At 45.9% G+C, this 19,183-nt stretch overlaps 2 protein-coding genes across 8 annotated transcripts in view; one reads left to right on the top strand and one right to left on the bottom strand.

The window, feature by feature from the left end:
- Positions 1 to 12,811, bottom strand: part of LOC142584628 (germinal-center associated nuclear protein-like) — a 559,187-nt gene extending 546,376 nt beyond the window's left edge. For both annotated transcript variants that reach the window (XM_075694780.1, XM_075694781.1), the window contains exons 1-4: positions 12,652 to 12,811; positions 10,338 to 11,294; positions 8,986 to 9,159; positions 2,752 to 2,845 (exon numbers count right to left, since the gene is read on the bottom strand). In XM_075694780.1, the coding sequence (XP_075550895.1) occupies positions 2,752 to 2,845; positions 8,986 to 9,159; positions 10,338 to 11,291 (1,222 nt within the window). In that variant the 5' untranslated portion in view covers positions 11,292 to 11,294; positions 12,652 to 12,811. The remainder of the gene's footprint in view (positions 1 to 2,751; positions 2,846 to 8,985; positions 9,160 to 10,337; positions 11,295 to 12,651) is intronic.
- An 89-nt stretch (positions 12,812 to 12,900) lies between these two features.
- Positions 12,901 to 19,183, top strand: part of LOC142584627 (uncharacterized) — a 105,343-nt gene continuing 99,060 nt past the window's right edge. For 2 of the 6 annotated variants that reach the window (XM_075694775.1, XM_075694774.1), the window contains exon 1: positions 12,906 to 12,992. Coding sequence is in view for 2 of the 6 variants with exons in the window: in XM_075694777.1 (XP_075550892.1) it covers positions 12,989 to 12,992 (4 nt within the window). In the remaining 4 variants the exon portion in view is untranslated. Of the gene's footprint in view, positions 12,993 to 18,807; positions 18,945 to 19,183 lie in introns of those variants that run through there. The other 4 variants (XM_075694777.1, XM_075694776.1, XM_075694779.1 and 1 more) reach the window with 4 other exon arrangements.

The following is a 19,183-nucleotide window of genomic DNA, read 5'->3' as shown; positions in this document are numbered from 1 at the left end:
CTCGATTCCCCGAGGTGCAGCAGTGCACCCTGCACCCCTGTGCTCGATTGAACGGGGTGCAATGCAAGGTGCCGCCGCGGTGCACTGCACCCTTGAACCTTGCAGCGGGTGGGTGCATCCCGGCACCCCCTGCACTTTTTCGTTTGAGGTGCCGTGCACCTTTTTCTGAATCGAACAAACCTTACAGCACAACCACACACCATGCTAGCCAAAACGCGGCCGGCGCAAACAAACGAAATGGCGCCGCTCCGGAAACTCCGCCGGAGGCGGAAGTGCGGCGATGAACATAGCCACCGTGGCCAGACCAAATCGGTGTGTGACGGCTAGATTCGGCTAGTTGCGGCTCAAAGCGGTGATATGCTTCAGCTGCAAGTCGATTTCCTTCGCAAGGGCGCTGCGCGAGGAGCCAAAGGACCTTCCGTCGCGTCAAAAAGTCCGGAAAATCGTACGGCGGGAGGTTCGAGCGTCCGAAACTTCAGATGTCCTTATACATTGATTCTATGGGGCTCGTGGCGGTGCCGCGAAGACGTCCGAAATATCAGGCATGTCCGAAAATTTGGGCGTCCGAAAATTCAGTCGTTGACTGTAGTGTGTGTATAATTGCTATCACAATAATATAATAAGAGTATCCGGCAACTGAAGCGTCCCATTACCTATTAATTCTGCAAAAGAAGTAACAAAGTCGAGCTTTCACCATGCAACAATTCGCTGCGCTGCAACACTGTCTTTTTTTTCTTTTGTGTGATGGGGGCACCGAAATGCAAAAAAAAAAAAAAAGAAGAACTAAAGGAAAACATGTTAGCCATAATCGACTGCCTACTTTGGACACCTAGCGAAGAAATAGCGAAGAAAAAGTGAGACGCTTGGTTCGCAGTGCTCAGTTTCCTACACCGGCGAGGCAAGACTTTCCAGAAAGGTTGCGCTCAAGCGAACGTGTTGCAATCCGTCGAGTCCCCGCAGTGATGGTGGCGAGCGACCATGCCTTGTTTCCTTTTCTCGTATGCTAGCCAGAAGGCATTCAAAACTCTGCAAGGCGAAAATGCACTTGCCCAGAGAAAAACGAACGTGCACCGAAGTGCACCGCAAGGTGGTCGGGGCAGCACGATAAAAATGTATGCGCTCTAGCTGGCTCTGGCAGCCCGTGGGTAGCAAGAACAAGAAAATTGAAAAGGCTCAATGTGCCCTCGCGAATAAAAGTCAAAGTAGAAAAATAAGCATGAACGTAGTTACCTTTGTTGGCTTTAGTGTTCTGAAATGGATGCTTTGGTGCAGTTGAAAAAAATGTTGATATTTCTTTGTGACATGACAGCACAAATTAACCACCACAACGCTTCGGCTCATCGGACCTCACTGCGTGCTTTGTCAACATGTCTGATGGTGTGTCGATTTGGCTTGTCTCATATGTTAGGCTAGACTTGTCTCGTTCGCTTGTCGTTGGCTATTTGGCTCGTCTTGTACGACTTTAGAAAAGTCGCTCGACCTTTGGTGCCAAATGTTTATAACAATATTAAACCCACAAAATTCCGGAATTGAAAATCTAAAGCATGACTTTAGAAATGTCCCAATGCACCTTCCGCACCAAAATTTTATGAGAACTTTATACCCATAAAGTTACAGAATTGAAATCTATGCACTCCGTAAATTCCACGGCCACCGCAAGATGCCGCAACCAGCCCACTCACCATAAATACCCCCTTGAAACTTTGCGCTCAATTGGGGCTCCTTGCATTATGCGACTCCGGGTGCGTGGGCGTTGCTGCAAAATCTAGCCAGACTTTGCGATGTACGTGGTGAGATGTCTTTTCAAGCGTGAAAAATATCCCCCCCCCCCCATTCTAGACAAAACCCAGAATTATTTCCGGTGCCAGGGGTTGTTTTGGTAGGTGGTGCATGGGCAAAAAAAAAAAATAAGAAACCATAAGCCCCCCCTCCCCCGGCTATGCCCCTAGTGCGCTTGTATTGCGTTACCGGTCCATTTTATCAGTGAAAAACAAAGCACCATGTTGGGGAACACCACATGATAGCCGGCGAGCTTGCATTCTGCATCCAATCCTTTCCGACTCCAATGCGCTGCACAGAGCGCACCACATCCTACCACGCTGCGGGGTTTTCAAGTGGGTCAGCCCTGGCAACTTCTTTTAGCAAACTTCGCCTATGCCAAATCTCTTTCGTGACTCACGCTGTGCAGACAAATATAAAGGCATGGTTCAAGTGCATGGCAATGTCGAGAACATGTCACTGGAGGCAGCCATCTTGGATAGAGCGAGGTGCCTCGATGCACGCACAAGAGAGGGTGCATGCATCGACCACCCTTGCTAGAGAAAGACAGCAGCGACGCTCCGCTCGGGCAGCTTGTAAGCAGACCATGTGTCTCGCTCTGCTTGCTGCTAAACAGAAGGAGCATACGCATCTGCACCTCCGCTCTGCTCAGCTGCTGAGCGGAGCATAAGAACACCAAACTAAGACACTCTGCTAGCAGATTGGTGTGCAAGAGCACCTGTTTGAGGAGGCAACATAAACAAAATGGCGGCGGTGGTGGCTTCAATTATGCCATTTTGAACCTGCATTCAAGACAAAAAGGCAGGAAAAACGGACGACAAAGTGTTTCCGTGTTCGAAATTTCAGACATCCTTATGCATTGGCTCTAACGGGTTTGTGGCAGTGCCCCAAAGACATTCAAATTATTGGGCACATCCGAAAAATCAGTCGTTTACTGTAGTACTATTGCTAAGAGTGACAAACAGTTGTTACCAGAAGGTCGCCTCTTTGAGCACCAGAAGATTTCCACGGGGGGAAACTGCTTGGAGATGATGGTCCCTCTTTTCTTTGCCAACTCGGCGGAATGCTGAAAGGCACAAGAGAGCTCCAGCTCTGCACACACTCATGCAGCAACACATCCAAAAAGTTTGTTGCACCACCACATGCAATACATGTCACTGGGGCACAAATATTCTCTAGGAAGCTCTGGAATCTATCTGCTACACAAAGGGCAAAAGTCGAGCACCACCACCAAATCTTGATGTTCTGTGGTACAACACACCTCCGATGTGTGCAGTATGGATATAGTTATCAAGACTGACAGAACATCGCCTGTTAAGGCAAAAACATTAGTTGTACACAGGTTACTGACCAATGAATAAAACACAGTTTGGCATTTTCAGATATATCCCTTGTTCACGATGAACCATACAGTATGACTGCACTGTCGATGATCCACTTGACAACATAAGGGTTCCCCGCATTTCATAGTTGAAGGTCTGCTGAGCAGCTGGTGGCGAAACCAGGTCTGTTTTGTTTGTGATACCACGTGGCCACCAGCTACAGTGACAAGAACTCGCCGCGTTTGAACTGGTCAATTAACAAGTGATATAATTATTTGTGGCACTTTAACGGAATTGAGCCTTCACAGCATAATTACAGTCTAGGGCAACCTGAAAAATCAAGAAAAGCATGGCAACCAGTTTTTCTGTATATATTAAGTATTATGTTTATATTTGGAAGCTGCTTCAACAAAGTTAGAAAAAAGCACGAAGTTTACAGCTCTTTCCGCACCCAAAAACAGATAGCACAATTCTGAAAACTCCCTTTTTAGCTTACATAAAACTGTTACACACTGCACATGCAAGTTGTGCTTTATATAATTTTGTCTTTATTACTAAAAATGTTTCTCCCTCTCTTAACATTGCTACGAAACATTATTTGCGTTGACGAAGAGACGAGCAGTGTGAAGACGACGACGACGATTAGAGGCTAGCGCGAGCTGTTGCCTCTTGGCCAAGTGCGGTGTATGTCCTGGTAAATACACTTGTATATAGCTTTTCGTTTGAGTCTTCCTACGAAACAACATAATTAGTTATATCGCAGAGCACCGCATGATAGCTCACCTTTTGTCTACTTTAAATGTCCCAATTTGCAGATTTGCGATATTATTTATTACAGATTCAGATTTAGAAACTTGGTGCCTCATTATACAGAAATATATTAAAGAACTGAAGGCTAAGATACAAAACCTGCTGACTGGAACTTTTCTTTTTGTATGCAACAAGCATTGGTTAAAGGCCAACTGCAACGAAATTTTTGAACAATGTAAAAATCGCCGTTTCACATAATTTAGACATGCAGCAGCCTCTGTGCCAAATCTTATGCTTGAAATAGAGATCAATGCATTACAAAGGGCTCGCAAAAACCAGTGTTTTTCATACCAAAACTAAGAAAGAAACACCACCATTATTGCCCAGTGGAAGTGACGTGCAGTAAACAATGTGGAGAACAAGCGCCCGTGCTGTGTGCTTTCCTTGCTTGTATTCCGTTCTGGCATATCAGTGAACAGGTCCCACACCTCTGCTAGCCACAGAGTTATGGCCGGTCGTGATAAAGCCTCGCCCATTTCCCTCTGGCAGCAGTGCATTCCTGCGTCGCTTGCCGCTGTTGTGATCGGCCATTTACACAACGACCACAGTCGGGCACAGATAACACGATAATGGCAAACAGGCTGATGCCTCGTCAAAGCCATCCTCAACTGGGATGATTAATGGCCACCAGCGAGTCATGCGATGAAAGGGCCACCGGGAGTGGCCCTTTCAGGAGGGGACATTCCTTCACATCACCTGTCACCAACCCAAATTGCCGAGTCCAAGCCGGAGCACATCACTGAGCTCTGTTCGTTGCACAGTGATGTGCATAGCTCTCTTCAGATGGACAGGTCTACCACCCTCCGGATTGGTGGGACACGACATCGCTCGTCTCCTATCGCCGGATGAGTGGAAGGTGGCTGGACAATGACAACGCCGGGGTCAAAAATAGAGACGGATGCTTGGAGAGATCGGCAGCTGGAACTTGACCATGAACTTCTTATTTTTCTGTACTTCTTGCAAAACTCTTGTACATAATGTAGCATAAACATTTGTGTTTAATCTTGGATACCGGTCCCAGCCCCACGTTCTCTTACTCCTCCACGCTGAATGGATACCACAAATGTTCGGACCCCCGGTCACAACACGACTGCATCTACACCATTGCAGCTGCGCCGCATTCTCCTTCGTGAAAAATGCAGCATGCATTTCCTGCTTGTTTCTGGTGCTGTGCCAGAAAGGATTTCATTCTGTCTGCTTTGACAAGTCCAATGTAGAGACGCACGTTACCTCTCAATGATGTGCACTACGGAAAAAGATTACCCTTGAATGTAACTTACCTTTGGTTTTCATGTGCCATCGCGGCATATACAGCGAAATCTCATTACTATTGTGGGGATGCACGACTCTCGCGCGTCCCCAGATATCTTCTTTTCCCCCATCTCCTGCAATCCCGCTTCGCCTTGTGGCCTGCATGACGCCCGCGGCGGTCGATGTGGTTGAAGCGCAGCGCGAGAGATGGCGCGAGTGTTGAGCTGCTACCAGCGGGGTTACTTGGGTGCAAGAACGGAAGGCGCTTCCTCTGTCTGGGGTTCGAGACAGCAAGTAGTACGGACGTGCCGTGCCGCGCGTGCGCCGACCCATGCTTCTGCGAGACCGTCTCGCGTGGCCGCCTTGGAACGCGCCACCGTTCGCGTGACCGTACACGCGAACGACCAGGCGTTGGGATCCAGCATGGGGCGAACATATTCGCTCGCTATCCGGTCGCGGTGAGTCGGACTTCTAGATTTGTCGCGCGCCCATCGGCATGTTTTGTGGATAGCAACTCAGCTAGCTTGCATTGATCTATGAAAGGTGCAATAAATGCCCTTGTGATTGTTTGCACTACTGTGTTGTCGTTCCTTTGTCCCAAGAGCACGGAGAAGAATCCCACACTATGCACATTACATCAACTAGCTTTTCAGAAATCCCCTGCCGACTTCTTATGGTATCAATGCAAAAAAAAATTCAGTACTGCGAACTTCAGGATAGTGAACTTTCCAGAATAAGCATCCTTATTCAATTTCCATGTCATGTTAACGCCTCAGCTAATATTCCAAAATGTACGGATTCTTCGATTTCTGCATTTATTTCATGGCAGTCAAAACAGTTGGCTAGCAGATGACAAGGCAGATAAAGCGGCCGCTGCAGCGCACAGGTTTGGGAAACCTGACATGACTCTCAAAAAAAAGAAAAGCGGGAGAGGATTTCTTAAATTTATTCCGGAGGTGACAACGCATAGGGATTTGCGAGCGCATGGTCCACCCAGGCAAGCATAACCCAGCAACAGAGCCACGTCTCTTCCTTCTTTCTACACATTACTCTTTCTTTTGCGCTTCATTCTGCAGCCATACTAGCTACGCGCGCGGAGAAATGTACCTCTGTACTCGCGGGAATGCAACAGGGTCGCACTTGGCACTTTCCGGACGGTGTCGTTTACGTGCGCTTTGGAATAGTTCAGGAGGAGCGAGACAGTGGCGCTGTCCACGGCAAGAATGTGAAAAACAAACGAAAGGCAAGAACCACGCTTTGAAAGCGGCATGGGGCTTCCTTTATGGCAGTAGTTTTCCCAGCTTTGTGCGCTTGCTACACAGTGCATGGCAGCGGAATCTACGGAAAATAGCAACAGCGCAGGCCCTGACCGAACAGCGACATTTTCATTGATAGTACGAACTGATGGGTTGATGGGTGGAATGGTTAATTTTGGGCCTTTCCCGAAAACAACATTCCAGAATAACGAACAATTTTCCGCGGTCAAGCATGATTCATTATAATGAAACATGTACTTCTTTATCTTTACCGGGCGACCACGTTTCACCGCATAACAAATGTTATCGCACAGCGCAGGACGCACCTGCATGTATAGGAAGTTTCTGTAATGTTATCGATAGTTCCATCCGCTGTCTGTGACCGAACCTTGTGTAATCTGATTGCATGTATGTGCGACGTGAATAATGTAGAACTTTGCGAAAGACACGCAGGTCCCAGTGACTACTCTGAAACATTCGACGACCATAGAGTTTCTAAATAAACACCCTAGAGGGAAATGTGGCACTAGTGTCTATGGAGCTTCTCCAGAGCATTGCCTCAACCTACATGGGAATGATGGGAAGTACAGGCTTCGAATTGACATCAATCTTTAGACTAGCGGCATTTGCTTGCGGCGCAGTAAACAAAGCTATACTCAAATATTATCGCATAAAATCTAATTTTATTTCTGCAGTGTCTTATATAATGCCCAACACGTTAAATAACCTTTGTATGACTTGGAGATTGAAGCACGTTTTGCTATGGTTTACACCAGCACACACCAGGGTATGCATTCTTGTGCGATTATGTTCCCGATTAAACGCCAAAGAATATTTATTTATTTTTACAACTGCAATAACAACCGTGCACGTACTTATATAAAAATACTCATCAAGCATTTATTGAAATAAAATTGCTGTGTTGTGAGAAAGTGTTGCGCCCTTGAGAGGAATGCTACAAGTGTCGTCTGCTACGACGCCTGCTTGCCGCGAACATGAGACTTTTCTGACAGACTACACGCACTTGCGAACTCTCTGGTTCTTTTGAAAGGCTGCCTCGGCTTTCACAATTGCTGAACATCTTCAAGTACTTTTAAGCAGATCTGCTGCACTGCTAGCAGGGATGCTTGAGGCCTCCTATGAGTATGCTTCATTTTCTTTTATGTTGACGTACCGCTACTGAAGCGTTACGGCGTGCCTTTGCACTTACCCATCTTGTGAGACTAGACTACAGCCAGGAAGCAGCAACCTTTCCTACCACGTTTGTGCTCTCAAAGTCCTAAAACATGCATTTCAATGAGCAAATAAACGAGCTATGCATAATGAAGCCCTCTATAAAATTTGATTGTCAAGCCACTAGAAGTACAACTGTCTATGCCTTGTATCAGTAGTGCCTTCTTTTTCCTATTCTGAAGTTTCATAAAGCATGTAACGCTACAGCGCTAACCTAGAACACCTAACAAACCATGGTCCAAACGGTAAAAACACGGTCTTTCAACGTTCATGATGCCATTGCTTTCTTGTCACGGCTTCGACACAAACATCGTCCCAGCCGCTGGCCCAGCACGCTATCGCCACTTCGAGCAACAGAACAAAGGCAGAGAGCTTTGCGTTGCACTGCCCCACTGCAGGTTATAGAAATTGCGCTTGAAGCGAAACCAAAACTGCCAAAAAAAAAACTTGTAGACTAGTTTGCCAGTCAAGATAATGCCAATCCGTAGCCTGTACTTTCAATCATTCCCATAATGGTTGAACGATTGCAGCACCAGATTTCCCTCTAGTTATACTAATATGAAACTCTATGTCAGCGACTGATGTATAAAAGCCGACGTGCTTGACCCGCTGATCAGATTTTGACAATCGCCGACTGTGTTCGACGTTCTTTAAGTGTAGCCTGTTTTTGTGGGCACAGGTTCGCGCAATAAAAGTTAGTTTTGTCTTTCACAGTATTGCTACTGTGTTCTTTGTATGTCACTACCACGTGACAATATCGTGATTTGACTGTAGTACTTATAGTCATCCCGAGAAAGCATTTGCGAAGCAGACTTTGATGGGTAAGTGGCTGTGCTGTTGAAATGTAGGTTGTGCAGCTTTCCTCTACTCAGCGTTGTGTACTGCACAGCCATCGCTCGTACTCGAGTACGTATTCGAGCACCCAACGGTCATGCAGCGTATCGGTATTCTTGCAACAGCTCAAATCGAGCGCAACATGGAGAACGTGCCGAGTGAGAGACGCTTGTCAACTCGCAAATGACAAGTGAGCTATGCGCCTGGCTGCCTAAGCGAAACATGGCGCAACTGAGAGATCAACAGTTGCGCACAGTTCTTCAATATTCGCCACATCCGCATAGCTACCGCTTTGCCGCTGGGTACACACGTCGTCTGCATAGGTGCTATTTAATGGCTGATAATAACAAAATTAGGCAATTTCGTTGAAGTTGGCCCTTAAGCAGATGGCAAAGAAAATGACTTCTTCATTTATTTATGTAGGAGCACCAGTAATTCTTCGCAGTAAAATTGGACTGACAATGTTGCGTGCACCGCTGGACACTGCGGTTCTCACTCACGTGGTCGGTGAAATGAATGGTAGCACACTTGCGTTTGAGGTTGCAGGTGATGCGCTCGACCTGACCAAACTGGGCAAAGTGCTCAAGCAGCACTTCACGGTCGTTGAGCTCCGCAGGTACCTGGTTGCACAGCAATGTGGTCAGTACGCTGATCTCCTCGGGTGTCGCAGTCACCTGCAGGAAGATCAATGAAGACACAGTGGGACCACAGTGTGCAATGAAACCAGGCGGCTAAAGCTGCTCTCTCGCAGCACGACAGTGCAACATTGACAGTCCACACAGTTCAAGTGATTTTGAGTTCACATCTCAAAACTACTTAGGTTCAGTAAGCGACATCAATTGCACTGTTGAATGCTTCGGTGACACCTGCGCATTCCCTGTGAATAGACCAGCACACTGGTTACAGGTCAAGTTCCCATTCTTCCTTTTATAGTGCTTAACATGTAACAACGCTTCCTTCACTCCAAGTGCACTTCAAAAAATTGGTACCATTCTGAGCCCTATAGTGTATGGGTAGCCTCGAATGTTTTGCAGCTGCCTCGTAAAAGTCCCAATACACGCAGAACAAGAGGTGCACCTTCAATAGTGCAAGCTTTTCCAAACAACTTTCACAATATGAGGCGAGTGGGTATACACATATCAGAGCAATTACAAGTAAAAGAGAGTTTTACAAGTACCGGTAGAAAAACATAAAACTTGAGCCAGGAATAAATATACTGAGTACAAAGAAAGAACCGAAACTATTAGCAAAGTATAGCAACATGCATTAGCAAATGAAACCGTACTCTGATAAGCAATGTTGTCTAAGGCATTGCAAAAGAAGGAATTATCATCGTTTGAAAGAACATTTAGAACATACTTCCACTGCAGCGATATTTAAGGCCTGGGAAAATGTTGCACAAGCAATGCAAGTTTAGTAAAGGTGGTGATGCGATGGGCCACGCAATGCAAAGTGTAAGGAGATACACCACGTGGTGAGAAAGCTTATAAAATAGTGCTAAATAAATTTTTCAGCGAGATGCAAGGGACAGGAGAGAAAGGCTCACTTTGACAGCAGTTATGCCGGCAGTTGTGTTCGAATGAATAAAATGAGCAGTTCTTTTTAATTAGTTTTCCTTAATTTCACATGACCAGGGCCCTAAAGTATTATGACCATGAACCTGCTTTACAGTGCAACAGATTTAAGGTGTCCGGAGAATATAAATAATTTTGTCATAACTAAACAGTGATTGTTGTGGGTTTCCCAGGTAATTACACAAAGCTAGGTAAGTAGAGAAGGATTCTATATATGTATATATATATATATATCAGTCCTGGTTAGGACTTATACAAACGAGACAGTGGCGCCTCACCTTGGTACCATGCCTCCTTTGCTGACACAATGGCTGCACACAGCCAACCTTTTCGGTAGGCTGGTGTGCATCCTCGGAGGTCTTGTCCTTTTCTAAAATGTTGTCAAAAAGAGGCCGGACCGTCGGCTGCACTGCGAGAGTGGCGGATTCCCTGCCAAAAATGCCTCCTGTTCCAGAGGTCACCTCGCTCGGCTTCTGCACCCCAAACACGCTAGGTGGCACAGAGCTCGTGGCTGGTGGCAGTTTTTGCAAGTTGGCAAACATGCCAGTCTTGACCTGCTGTGAGGAAGCTAAGTAGAAGGCAGCATTCTCACCCGTCTGACCAGCACCACACACCTCCTTTGTGTTTCCAAAAATGTTTGACTGGGCCATTTTTTTCGGCTCTTCAATTGCAGTGGCGCTATGAGGAGCTTGGGTGCTTGAAAATGTGCTCCTCTGGCCAAACACAGCTGAGCTTCCAGTTGGTGTGTTTCCACTGTTGCCGTACAGGACTGGCTGGGATGTAGCGACACCACTGAATGACGACATTGTTGCCTCATTTGAAGGAGGTGGCGAGCCGAGCGCAGCATTCCCAAACAAGGTAGCAGCCCCGGATGACGAAAATGGCAGCTTGAACGGCTGTTCCGCCTTGGTTCCAAGCTCTGCCATTCTGTAGAGGCCTTGTTCTGCTTTGAACCCACTCTGGCTTGCACTGCACGACATTTCAGCAGAGCCTCCAAAGGTGAAAATGGGTGCTGTGGTTGCTGGGCAATCCCACTTGGCACCGAAGCTAAGCTTGTTTGCATTCCCAAATGAACTTTGGGTCGAGGCTGCCGAGCCACCACTCACTACTGTCGAGGCATCCGACGAGAATGCGGCCGAAGCAGTCAATGCAAACGGACTCCCGGACGTGCTCTGACGAAGCTGGGCGTTGCCGCCTTCGGGCGGCTTGGAGTCGTCAGACTGTTTAAACATCCCCTGAAATGGGAGCAAGACTCTTGTGAAATCAGAAATCTTATGCAAAAGTTCATTAAGTTTTCAACAAGAACACAACACGTCTGGGTAGTTGAAATTTGTGTATTTTGAAAAACTTGCAGTGCTTAGGGAAAAGATATCAAAAGAAGGCATTATATTTCGATCGCCGTATCGCAAGGTGCATCCGACAGATTTCCTCATGCCTCGCGGAGCCCTGCCTTCAAGATAACACCGCCGATTTTCCTGGGGGAGCAGTATTCGAGACCGACCCTGCTTTCCTGTATGCCAGGCTTATCGCATGCCTCTCTCTGCGACTTTTCAAAAGCATTTCTGAATGGCCCCCTTTGAGTTAAATAAGCATGCTTCTTCAATAACATGTGCAGTCATCGGTAGGCGGGAGCTAGGGAAACGGAAGCAAATACGACGCATCTTTAACGCGGCACGAGCGGAGATGCTCCACAGAAGAGCCGCCGGATTGTTTCGAAGGCCGCGAGAAAGGCGCGATCGGCATGAGCGCCGCTGGCGCATTTTGATGGCCCTTTCATTTCGCAGCATAGGGGTTCTAGAAGCATAGGGCTCTGAAGACGCATCTGCACCAAATATGCCGACGAGTGCGTGCCACACGTAGTACGCACGCTCGTCATACATTATCGCAGGGTTTTTCTTTTTTAGAAACGTCTCACACATTCAGTCCAGCTTAAGTTTGGCCGAAACTTTGACACCCTTGGATGAAATATGAAACAGCGCGAAGTAAACACGGTCAAGGCTCTCGTAGTTCTCACCGATGGCTTCTTACCAATCGCATTCGTACCCTTACCTCGAGGACACGCTCGTATCATACGCCACTAAAAAGCAGCAGCGGGACATGGACTAGAACCGGTGTGAGAGCAAACAGACCTTGCCTTTCAGAAAAAACGGCGCGCCGACCACTAGCACTCATGAAAAAGTTTTGACGAGGCGTCAGAACAACGCATTCTTGGGCGTTATATTGTGAGGCAGCAAATATCACTGAAAATATCAAAGACAAACGCTGTTCAGGCGCACTAGTAGCAACCACGACACAGCTGAGAGTCACTCGAATAGCAACGAACAGTCGAGCAGCGAAATCCTTTAACGATACTGCGCAATGCAAACGACAGCAGATACAACACCTCGTAACCAACTAACGACTAATCCCAGAAGCGCAAGATGTACACAAGCGCAACCACTTAAATTTAAAACCACGCTTAAAGTGCATAAACCTTCCCCCAAGCGTTACAGAATCGCTGAACCCTCCACAAACGACTCTTCGCAGACATCGTGCGTGTCAAAGAAACGGAACCTAGTACGTAAACATATACTCTTTCGACTATAAACGTACCTCGCAAGGCCGCTAAAAACAAATGTGTTTGACTTAACGCATGGCAATTCACACGCAATCTTGAAGCATCTACTCAACAAAGCCGCCTTCGTCAGGTGGTAGAACAGGGTTTCCGGCCCAGAAGATGATAGTTGCGGCCCGCGCGACCGTGCCTACGACGCCACTCGGCGGGAACTCGGAAATGTGCCGCTAGGCAGCGCCACCGGCGGCACTGCTACTGTAGTGACGCAAACGTCTGGTAGAGAGAGTGTACACAATAGATTAGATGTAGTGCGGCGACGCTTTGATGGTAATACGAGGGGAATTTATCGTATAAGAATCCAAACCAAGGCGATAAATGGGTAAGTAAATCGTTTTCTTATCCATTGCGCGACGTTTTCCGCCGTTTTTTTTCTGGCCGATCACTCCGAACTCGGTTTTTAAAGCTTGAAATCATTTTTCTGCGCTCCTCGACGACTCCAATTCAAAAGCTGCCAACCTTTCCCGCCATTCTTTATGAGTCTCTGCTATCACTTTTGGTGCAATTTGATAAATGCCGGCACTGTCCAAGTGCTGCACACCGACTGAAGCGCGTGCCAGTGCCGTGCGCGGCCCGTAGTGTTTTCGGAAAGTGTCGTTGCCGGCTCGCCACCGCCGTCGCGACCGCGTTTTCCACGCGAAGGGGGTTTGCCAGCCCCAAACAAAAGGACGAAGTAGGCCTAGCAGCAGGCGCACAAGTAAGCAGCCAATGGGCGCGCGCTTTACTAGAGAGCCCAGCCGGCTCGTCAAATCGTGGTTGCCCGTGCAAACGGCGGTGTTGGGCATAAGCCAATCCGGTGGCGCCTAGGCTTTTGTTAGGCTTAACCGCGTGCTAGCGGGTAGCGTTTTTTTCATTAGGTCATGGACGAGCGTGATTGTTTCGTATCGGCCACAAATTGAAACGGCATGCGGCGGTGACATCACGGGCGCAGCGGCACCGGTGTGGCGACGACAGTCGCCGTCACGGGCACTGTTTTTAAGTTGCATACTAACTGATTCGATCCTCGCGATCGCTTTTCTCTGCACATTAGGCCTAGCACGTAAAGCTCCGCGCGCCCGCACAATGGAGATGGGGACGACGCTGGTAGGAACGTTGACAACGCACATGTGACTGCGCCCTGCGACAATTTTGGTTTTCTTCCACCTTTTCGTGAACGCGCTCGGCTTGTGGCACAGAAGCGAGTGCCGCCGTTCGTGTTAGGGAGGCGCGTGACATTGGTTACGCATATTCGCTCTGCTCGCGCGCGTTCTGACAGTTGTGCATCGGGCTTCATCGGCTGTGGTGCAGATTCATTGGTTGGAATCTTGAGGTAATCTTTTCTCGGAAGGCGGCTTCTTCGCGAAGCGCCTTTTGAGAATGCGTTCTTGCCGGCTGTTGGACAGCAGCCACTCATTTCCTTGTATATCGGCAAGCTGGACGGTGGGTTAATCGGTAATGTCGCGCCACGCGATTAGTATTAGAAGGCAGTGATTTCTCATGTCAACGTATCGGTCGGTGCGTAAAGTAACGGCGCATAATTTGACCGGACGCAATCGCTCGATGAGTTTTGGCAGTGCGCGACACGTGTGGATCGAGCAGTACGAGCGATGGGGCTTTGATTGGGTGGAACAGTTTTGTCGGTACGCGCAGCCGAGCGCAAGAGTTCACGGACCGCCGGATCGGAGAAATATCTTGGTGACCTGCATATACGAACCACATCGTGCGGCACGGTCACAGCGTTGCTCGGCAACGTCCTTCATCAATGCGTGGTCTACAGGGGTTATTGCAAACCATCATCGCAAGAAGAGTTAAGCGGCTACGAACAATATATATTATAGAAGAAAGATGGGCAGCCATGCGCAAAGCAGCGCTATGTTAAAAAAGCACCATTTCAGTCTGCCGCAACAAATGAGTCGCTTGACAGCGACTCGCTACAAGAAATAAAAAATGGCGACTAACAATTGTGAAATGATGCACACAGCCGGTTTTGAGGAGGAGCTGAATGTAACCGAACATGCTACAACTGATTAGTGCCTGCAGAGTGAAGAAGCAGGATTACTTGAATGCCAGTTCCTGTGTGAATCCATATGAGAAGGTATTGGCCTGAAGTGCCAATCAAGTGTGCTAGAAAGGGTGTGCCAGCTTTCTAATTCTTTATTCAGCATTTTTCTAACAAAACAGCAAAAAAATGCCACGATAGCAGCAAGTGCTGCTGTGCTAGCTTGATAAGGCTCCTGCCACATTTTCTTTGCTAGCAAAACACAATGTGCAATGCTTTGTACATGCTGATTCTAATCAAAAATAATTTATACAAACTTGTCTAAATCCAGTGCCCTCCTCGCACAGTACCTAAAAAGCACGAGAAGACGGGTGACACCTTGAAATTCCCAAACAAGCGCGTCTTGACTGCGAGGGTTGAATTTTCGTCGGTAAAAATGAGTACATTGTACGCTTGTTTAAGCGAAAGCGCAGTGGTCCCTCAAACCTGTGAGTAGTACGGGAAAAAGGTAGCAACCAGCAGGACTTTTGCTTAACTTGAGAAAGTAAACTTTGGCTAGCAAGCTTTGCATGTAATGTATTGCATTAAAGCAGGAACCTGCAAGGCAGGAAAGACAAGTGCTCGAAGCTTTCAGGCAAAACACTCAACTTCCCAACACAGTTCAATCTTATAGGTGTCGTATGTTTCCATTATGTTGAACCAATATTTTTCTCTAATAAGAAATATTTTCTTCACAAGTATCACCCCCGCACAAGTTTGCAGTAGGTTTATCTGAAAGAACAGTGCATTATAAAGTAAAAGCTTTATTTCCGATGGAAGCATCTGCCAGAATTCTAAATTGCATACCGCATGTCCTAGCTGTGTTTTGTATGCATTGTCAACATGTTTGTCCTATTTAGGCCTTCATTGTAAATTAGTGAAATAATGTCATTTCTTTCATAGCCTCAACTTTTTGATCTCCGAGGTGCATATATGAATTATGGCACAACAGGTGCAAATAATACAGCTTTCGATTTTGCACTATCTACTAGTCTACTGTGCCCCAAATAAAAGTTAAAATGGTATAGGCTGCATCTACAAGCTCATTGAAATCTTCGCACTTGAAGAAAAGACTAGTGCATATACAATAAAATTTGCAGTCATTAATTCTTGCTGTGTCATTAATATATTAGCATAAATATTCAGTTGTGGCCAAGTTAAGGCCAAATTATTCTTGTGAAAATGTCAATTATTTGTTTAGTTCATCGAGCATTCTGCAGAAAAAAATTTGTTCCTGCATAGTTTCTTCCAAAAAAAACGAAGTAAGATGTGTTGACCTATCGGCTTCAGAAACCGTCTTTTGTTTTTTCGCTATAATATTAGGTGTAAACATAATGGTTTGAGGGCATTTTGAGTGTCTTTTCATCTTTAATAACAGATGTTAACCCTCACAAAGATGGACGTGTTAATTGCATGAAACGCCTAAGGATACTGATGTTATTGTTGTCTCAAAACATGGGTCGTACCAATGAAGGGGATTGGGCACACTGGATGGATTGAAATGTACACCCAGCAACTTACCAAAAGGGGTAAAGGTGAACATTCAGAATGACACCTTTGGCAATCACCTAGTAACAGATTTAAGAATACCTATGCATAAACGAAATAAAAAATTAAATAAACTGACAAAACAAAAGTAATAATACTAATGTCCCACGGTTGCTACCCTGGCAGCGTACCCTTCTGGATGCTTCAGTTAACTTGTGCAGTGCAGTAATAATCGAACCTGCCTAATTGACAGGCACCAGAAAACAATATGTTGTGTTGTCAGTGCTAAATAAAACCAGTTTACTAATTGGAAATATGAGGAACATTCTGCAGATGTAGGGGAAGCGGCGTCAAGAACGAAGGAGATGGTCAACATTTCTGGTGCATTGCAAAAAGAGCAGAGGTTAGTTATGGATAAAGCAAGTCTGTGAAGGTAAAAATTCAGGCAGGGAACTATACAGCGGAAGCTTGATAACGTCACCTTGCATTGGCGAGAAAGGCATTTGTTTGTGTTCATGTTCCACCGAAATTTTGGATGTCGTAAATCATCTGTGGCAATTATGGATGATTCATTACAATTCAACAATGAAAGGCATTTAAATATAGCTCCTCTTATAAACGAGAAATCGGGAAGAACGTTTAAGGCCAGGCCATTTAGCGATGATGATGCGAGCGAGTCGGCTGATTCATTTAAACAGATTCCGCTATGGTCCGGGGACCCAGAGAAAGTGGACTTCAGACAAATTGTCTTGGACATTAGTCGAACATTATACTCTGCAGGTGTGAGCGATTATTACAAGTTAAATGTGCACAGACTGAAAGCACATCTGCAACCACTATTACTTCAGATTTATGTGGCCCCAATTTCTGGGTCTCCAGAATAATTGCCAGGAATTCAGGCAGGAATATTGGAGTGTAATCAGTGAGATGCAGAGTAAAAGACCACTTAAGCTGATTTGGAAGGATGCAAACACTGGCCTTCTCTAAATTTTGTGTTGTGTCTATAGAAATTATCATGTGAGACTGAAATTAAGATCTTGGAAGGAGATGTTCAAGTCTGCATGCGGGAAGAAGTTTTGCGTGTTTTGGGAAAGAAGTCATCAATGATCAGTTTTACCTTGGAACAAATTTGATTTGGTAGACGAACTTGAACATTTTATAAAGCCCCTGAAGAAAAACAACTTGCGGCTGTTGGGTAATGGCGCCAATTTATGAAAAATCATTTGGGAGAATTGATGAATATGTTGCAAATGGGAGAGGTATGCATTGTAAAGCTTCAAGAAAGTCAGGGCAGTCAGTTACTTAAATCTGGGTATAAGCAGAATAATTCCAGACACCAGGTTAAGTGCATCGTTATCCACAAAACTTGACAGCCCGAGGCAGAGGCATAGTGCTTACTTTTCCAGTAGTATTAAAGGTGTATTTGTGTTGGGATTTTTGCTAGTGCGCTGGTCTTCCATACGGAATATCCAAGACGTTTCAAGAAGCAGTGTCCCGCTGTTGTGTGTTGTAGCCTTTCCTTCTGGCTTACCAGGTGTGTTGCACACCCCTGTCTCCTCAAGGCGCAAAGTAGCCGTTCCGGGTGGGAGTCTTGAGCGCTTGCTCGTATGCCTTGCATATCACCCGGTCGAATACCTCCGCTTCCACATGGCTGACATTTAAATATGGTGCCAAGTGCGCAATGCGGCTCACAACCAGAGCCAGCACTAGTTGGATCAGGTCCTGTTCCCCGAGTCCCCTCTTCCTGCTGGCAATTCGTTGCATAATGTGCACGATCTCCAGGGCCGTGTATTGTAGCTTCTGTGTGGCGTATCCCCGTCCTTTTGTAGGTGAACACTGCAGGTGAATTGTTGCTGTCATGTTCCATGTATATTTATGTATGTGTGCTATATTTTTACCCATGGTATACTATCCAACCACCAAAGTAGCTCAAGATATTCCTCAATTTTTTTTCAATTGTAGCAAAAGTCGTGTGAAAACTTTCATTTGTAGCATGTGCTGTTTTTAAATCGTCTAGATAAGGTGCAAAAACGTGTTACTGCTCACAGTGTGAGGACAATAAGACAGGGCACTAGCAGTGGGGCTTATGCAGCAGTGGTCCTGTACACTGTCTTGTGCTGCATTCTCGTAGTATAGCAACAGCTCAAATGCTTACACGACTGCCATTCGCTGGCAGAGGGTATTACACAAGACCGGGTAGGGTAAACAGTTTTACTCCTCAAGGACTCTGCAGGTGCAGTAACCAAATGGCTGTTCTTTTTCTTTTTTTGTTTTTTTTTTCTGACCAAAGAAAAAACGCTTTTGATACAATATGTCACAATATTTCACTTTCTAAGGTGTTTACATTAGAGGCCCAGTTTTTGAACTAGTCACTCATTGACAGCAGTGTGTAGTAATTAATAAGCGTTATTGCAACTTGTATTTAATACCACAGAGCAAGCTTTCTCTTTCCTTTTTCATTTTATATGTGAATAATTTTTCATTGATACAAAAGTATTCTGAATGCTTTGTATACAGTGCTGATCTTTACATTAGATGAGTTCGAGGTAATAGTCGGTTGAGAACTGAAAAGTGTTAAATCTGTGTTTACAATGAGAAAGTAAGAAAATGAATGCACTATATTTCATTCCAGAAAAAAGGTGGACTATCAGAATTCTGACCATTTCAATAATATTCAGTTGGTGCATGTAGGCTCTTGCACACAGGAAAAAAAAAACAAAAGTAGTATCTGCACAAAAAGTAGCATATGGAGGCTACATCCTTTTAAAGGCATGTGAATATTTTCTTTCATTTGCTTCTTATTGAATTTTCAAATGGCGTGTACCCACTGTATGTGAAACCATTGCCTCGGCTCGAAAATGCAGATCAAAATTGTTTTCAAAGATTATAGATGCTAAACCCTTTCATTTAAACAGTATGCGCATGCATATCTGCGAACTATAGTGATTTTAGCTTGTGTTGACTCTTAATTGATGCCGAAGATTTTGCGATATTTCATTTGCACCTAG

This window comes from Dermacentor variabilis, chromosome 6 (assembly GCF_050947875.1).
Source record: "Dermacentor variabilis isolate Ectoservices chromosome 6, ASM5094787v1, whole genome shotgun sequence".
Taxonomy (NCBI): domain Eukaryota; kingdom Metazoa; phylum Arthropoda; class Arachnida; order Ixodida; family Ixodidae; genus Dermacentor; species Dermacentor variabilis.
Note: the sequence above shows the minus strand (reverse complement) of the source record. Positions and strands in the feature narration are given on the sequence as shown.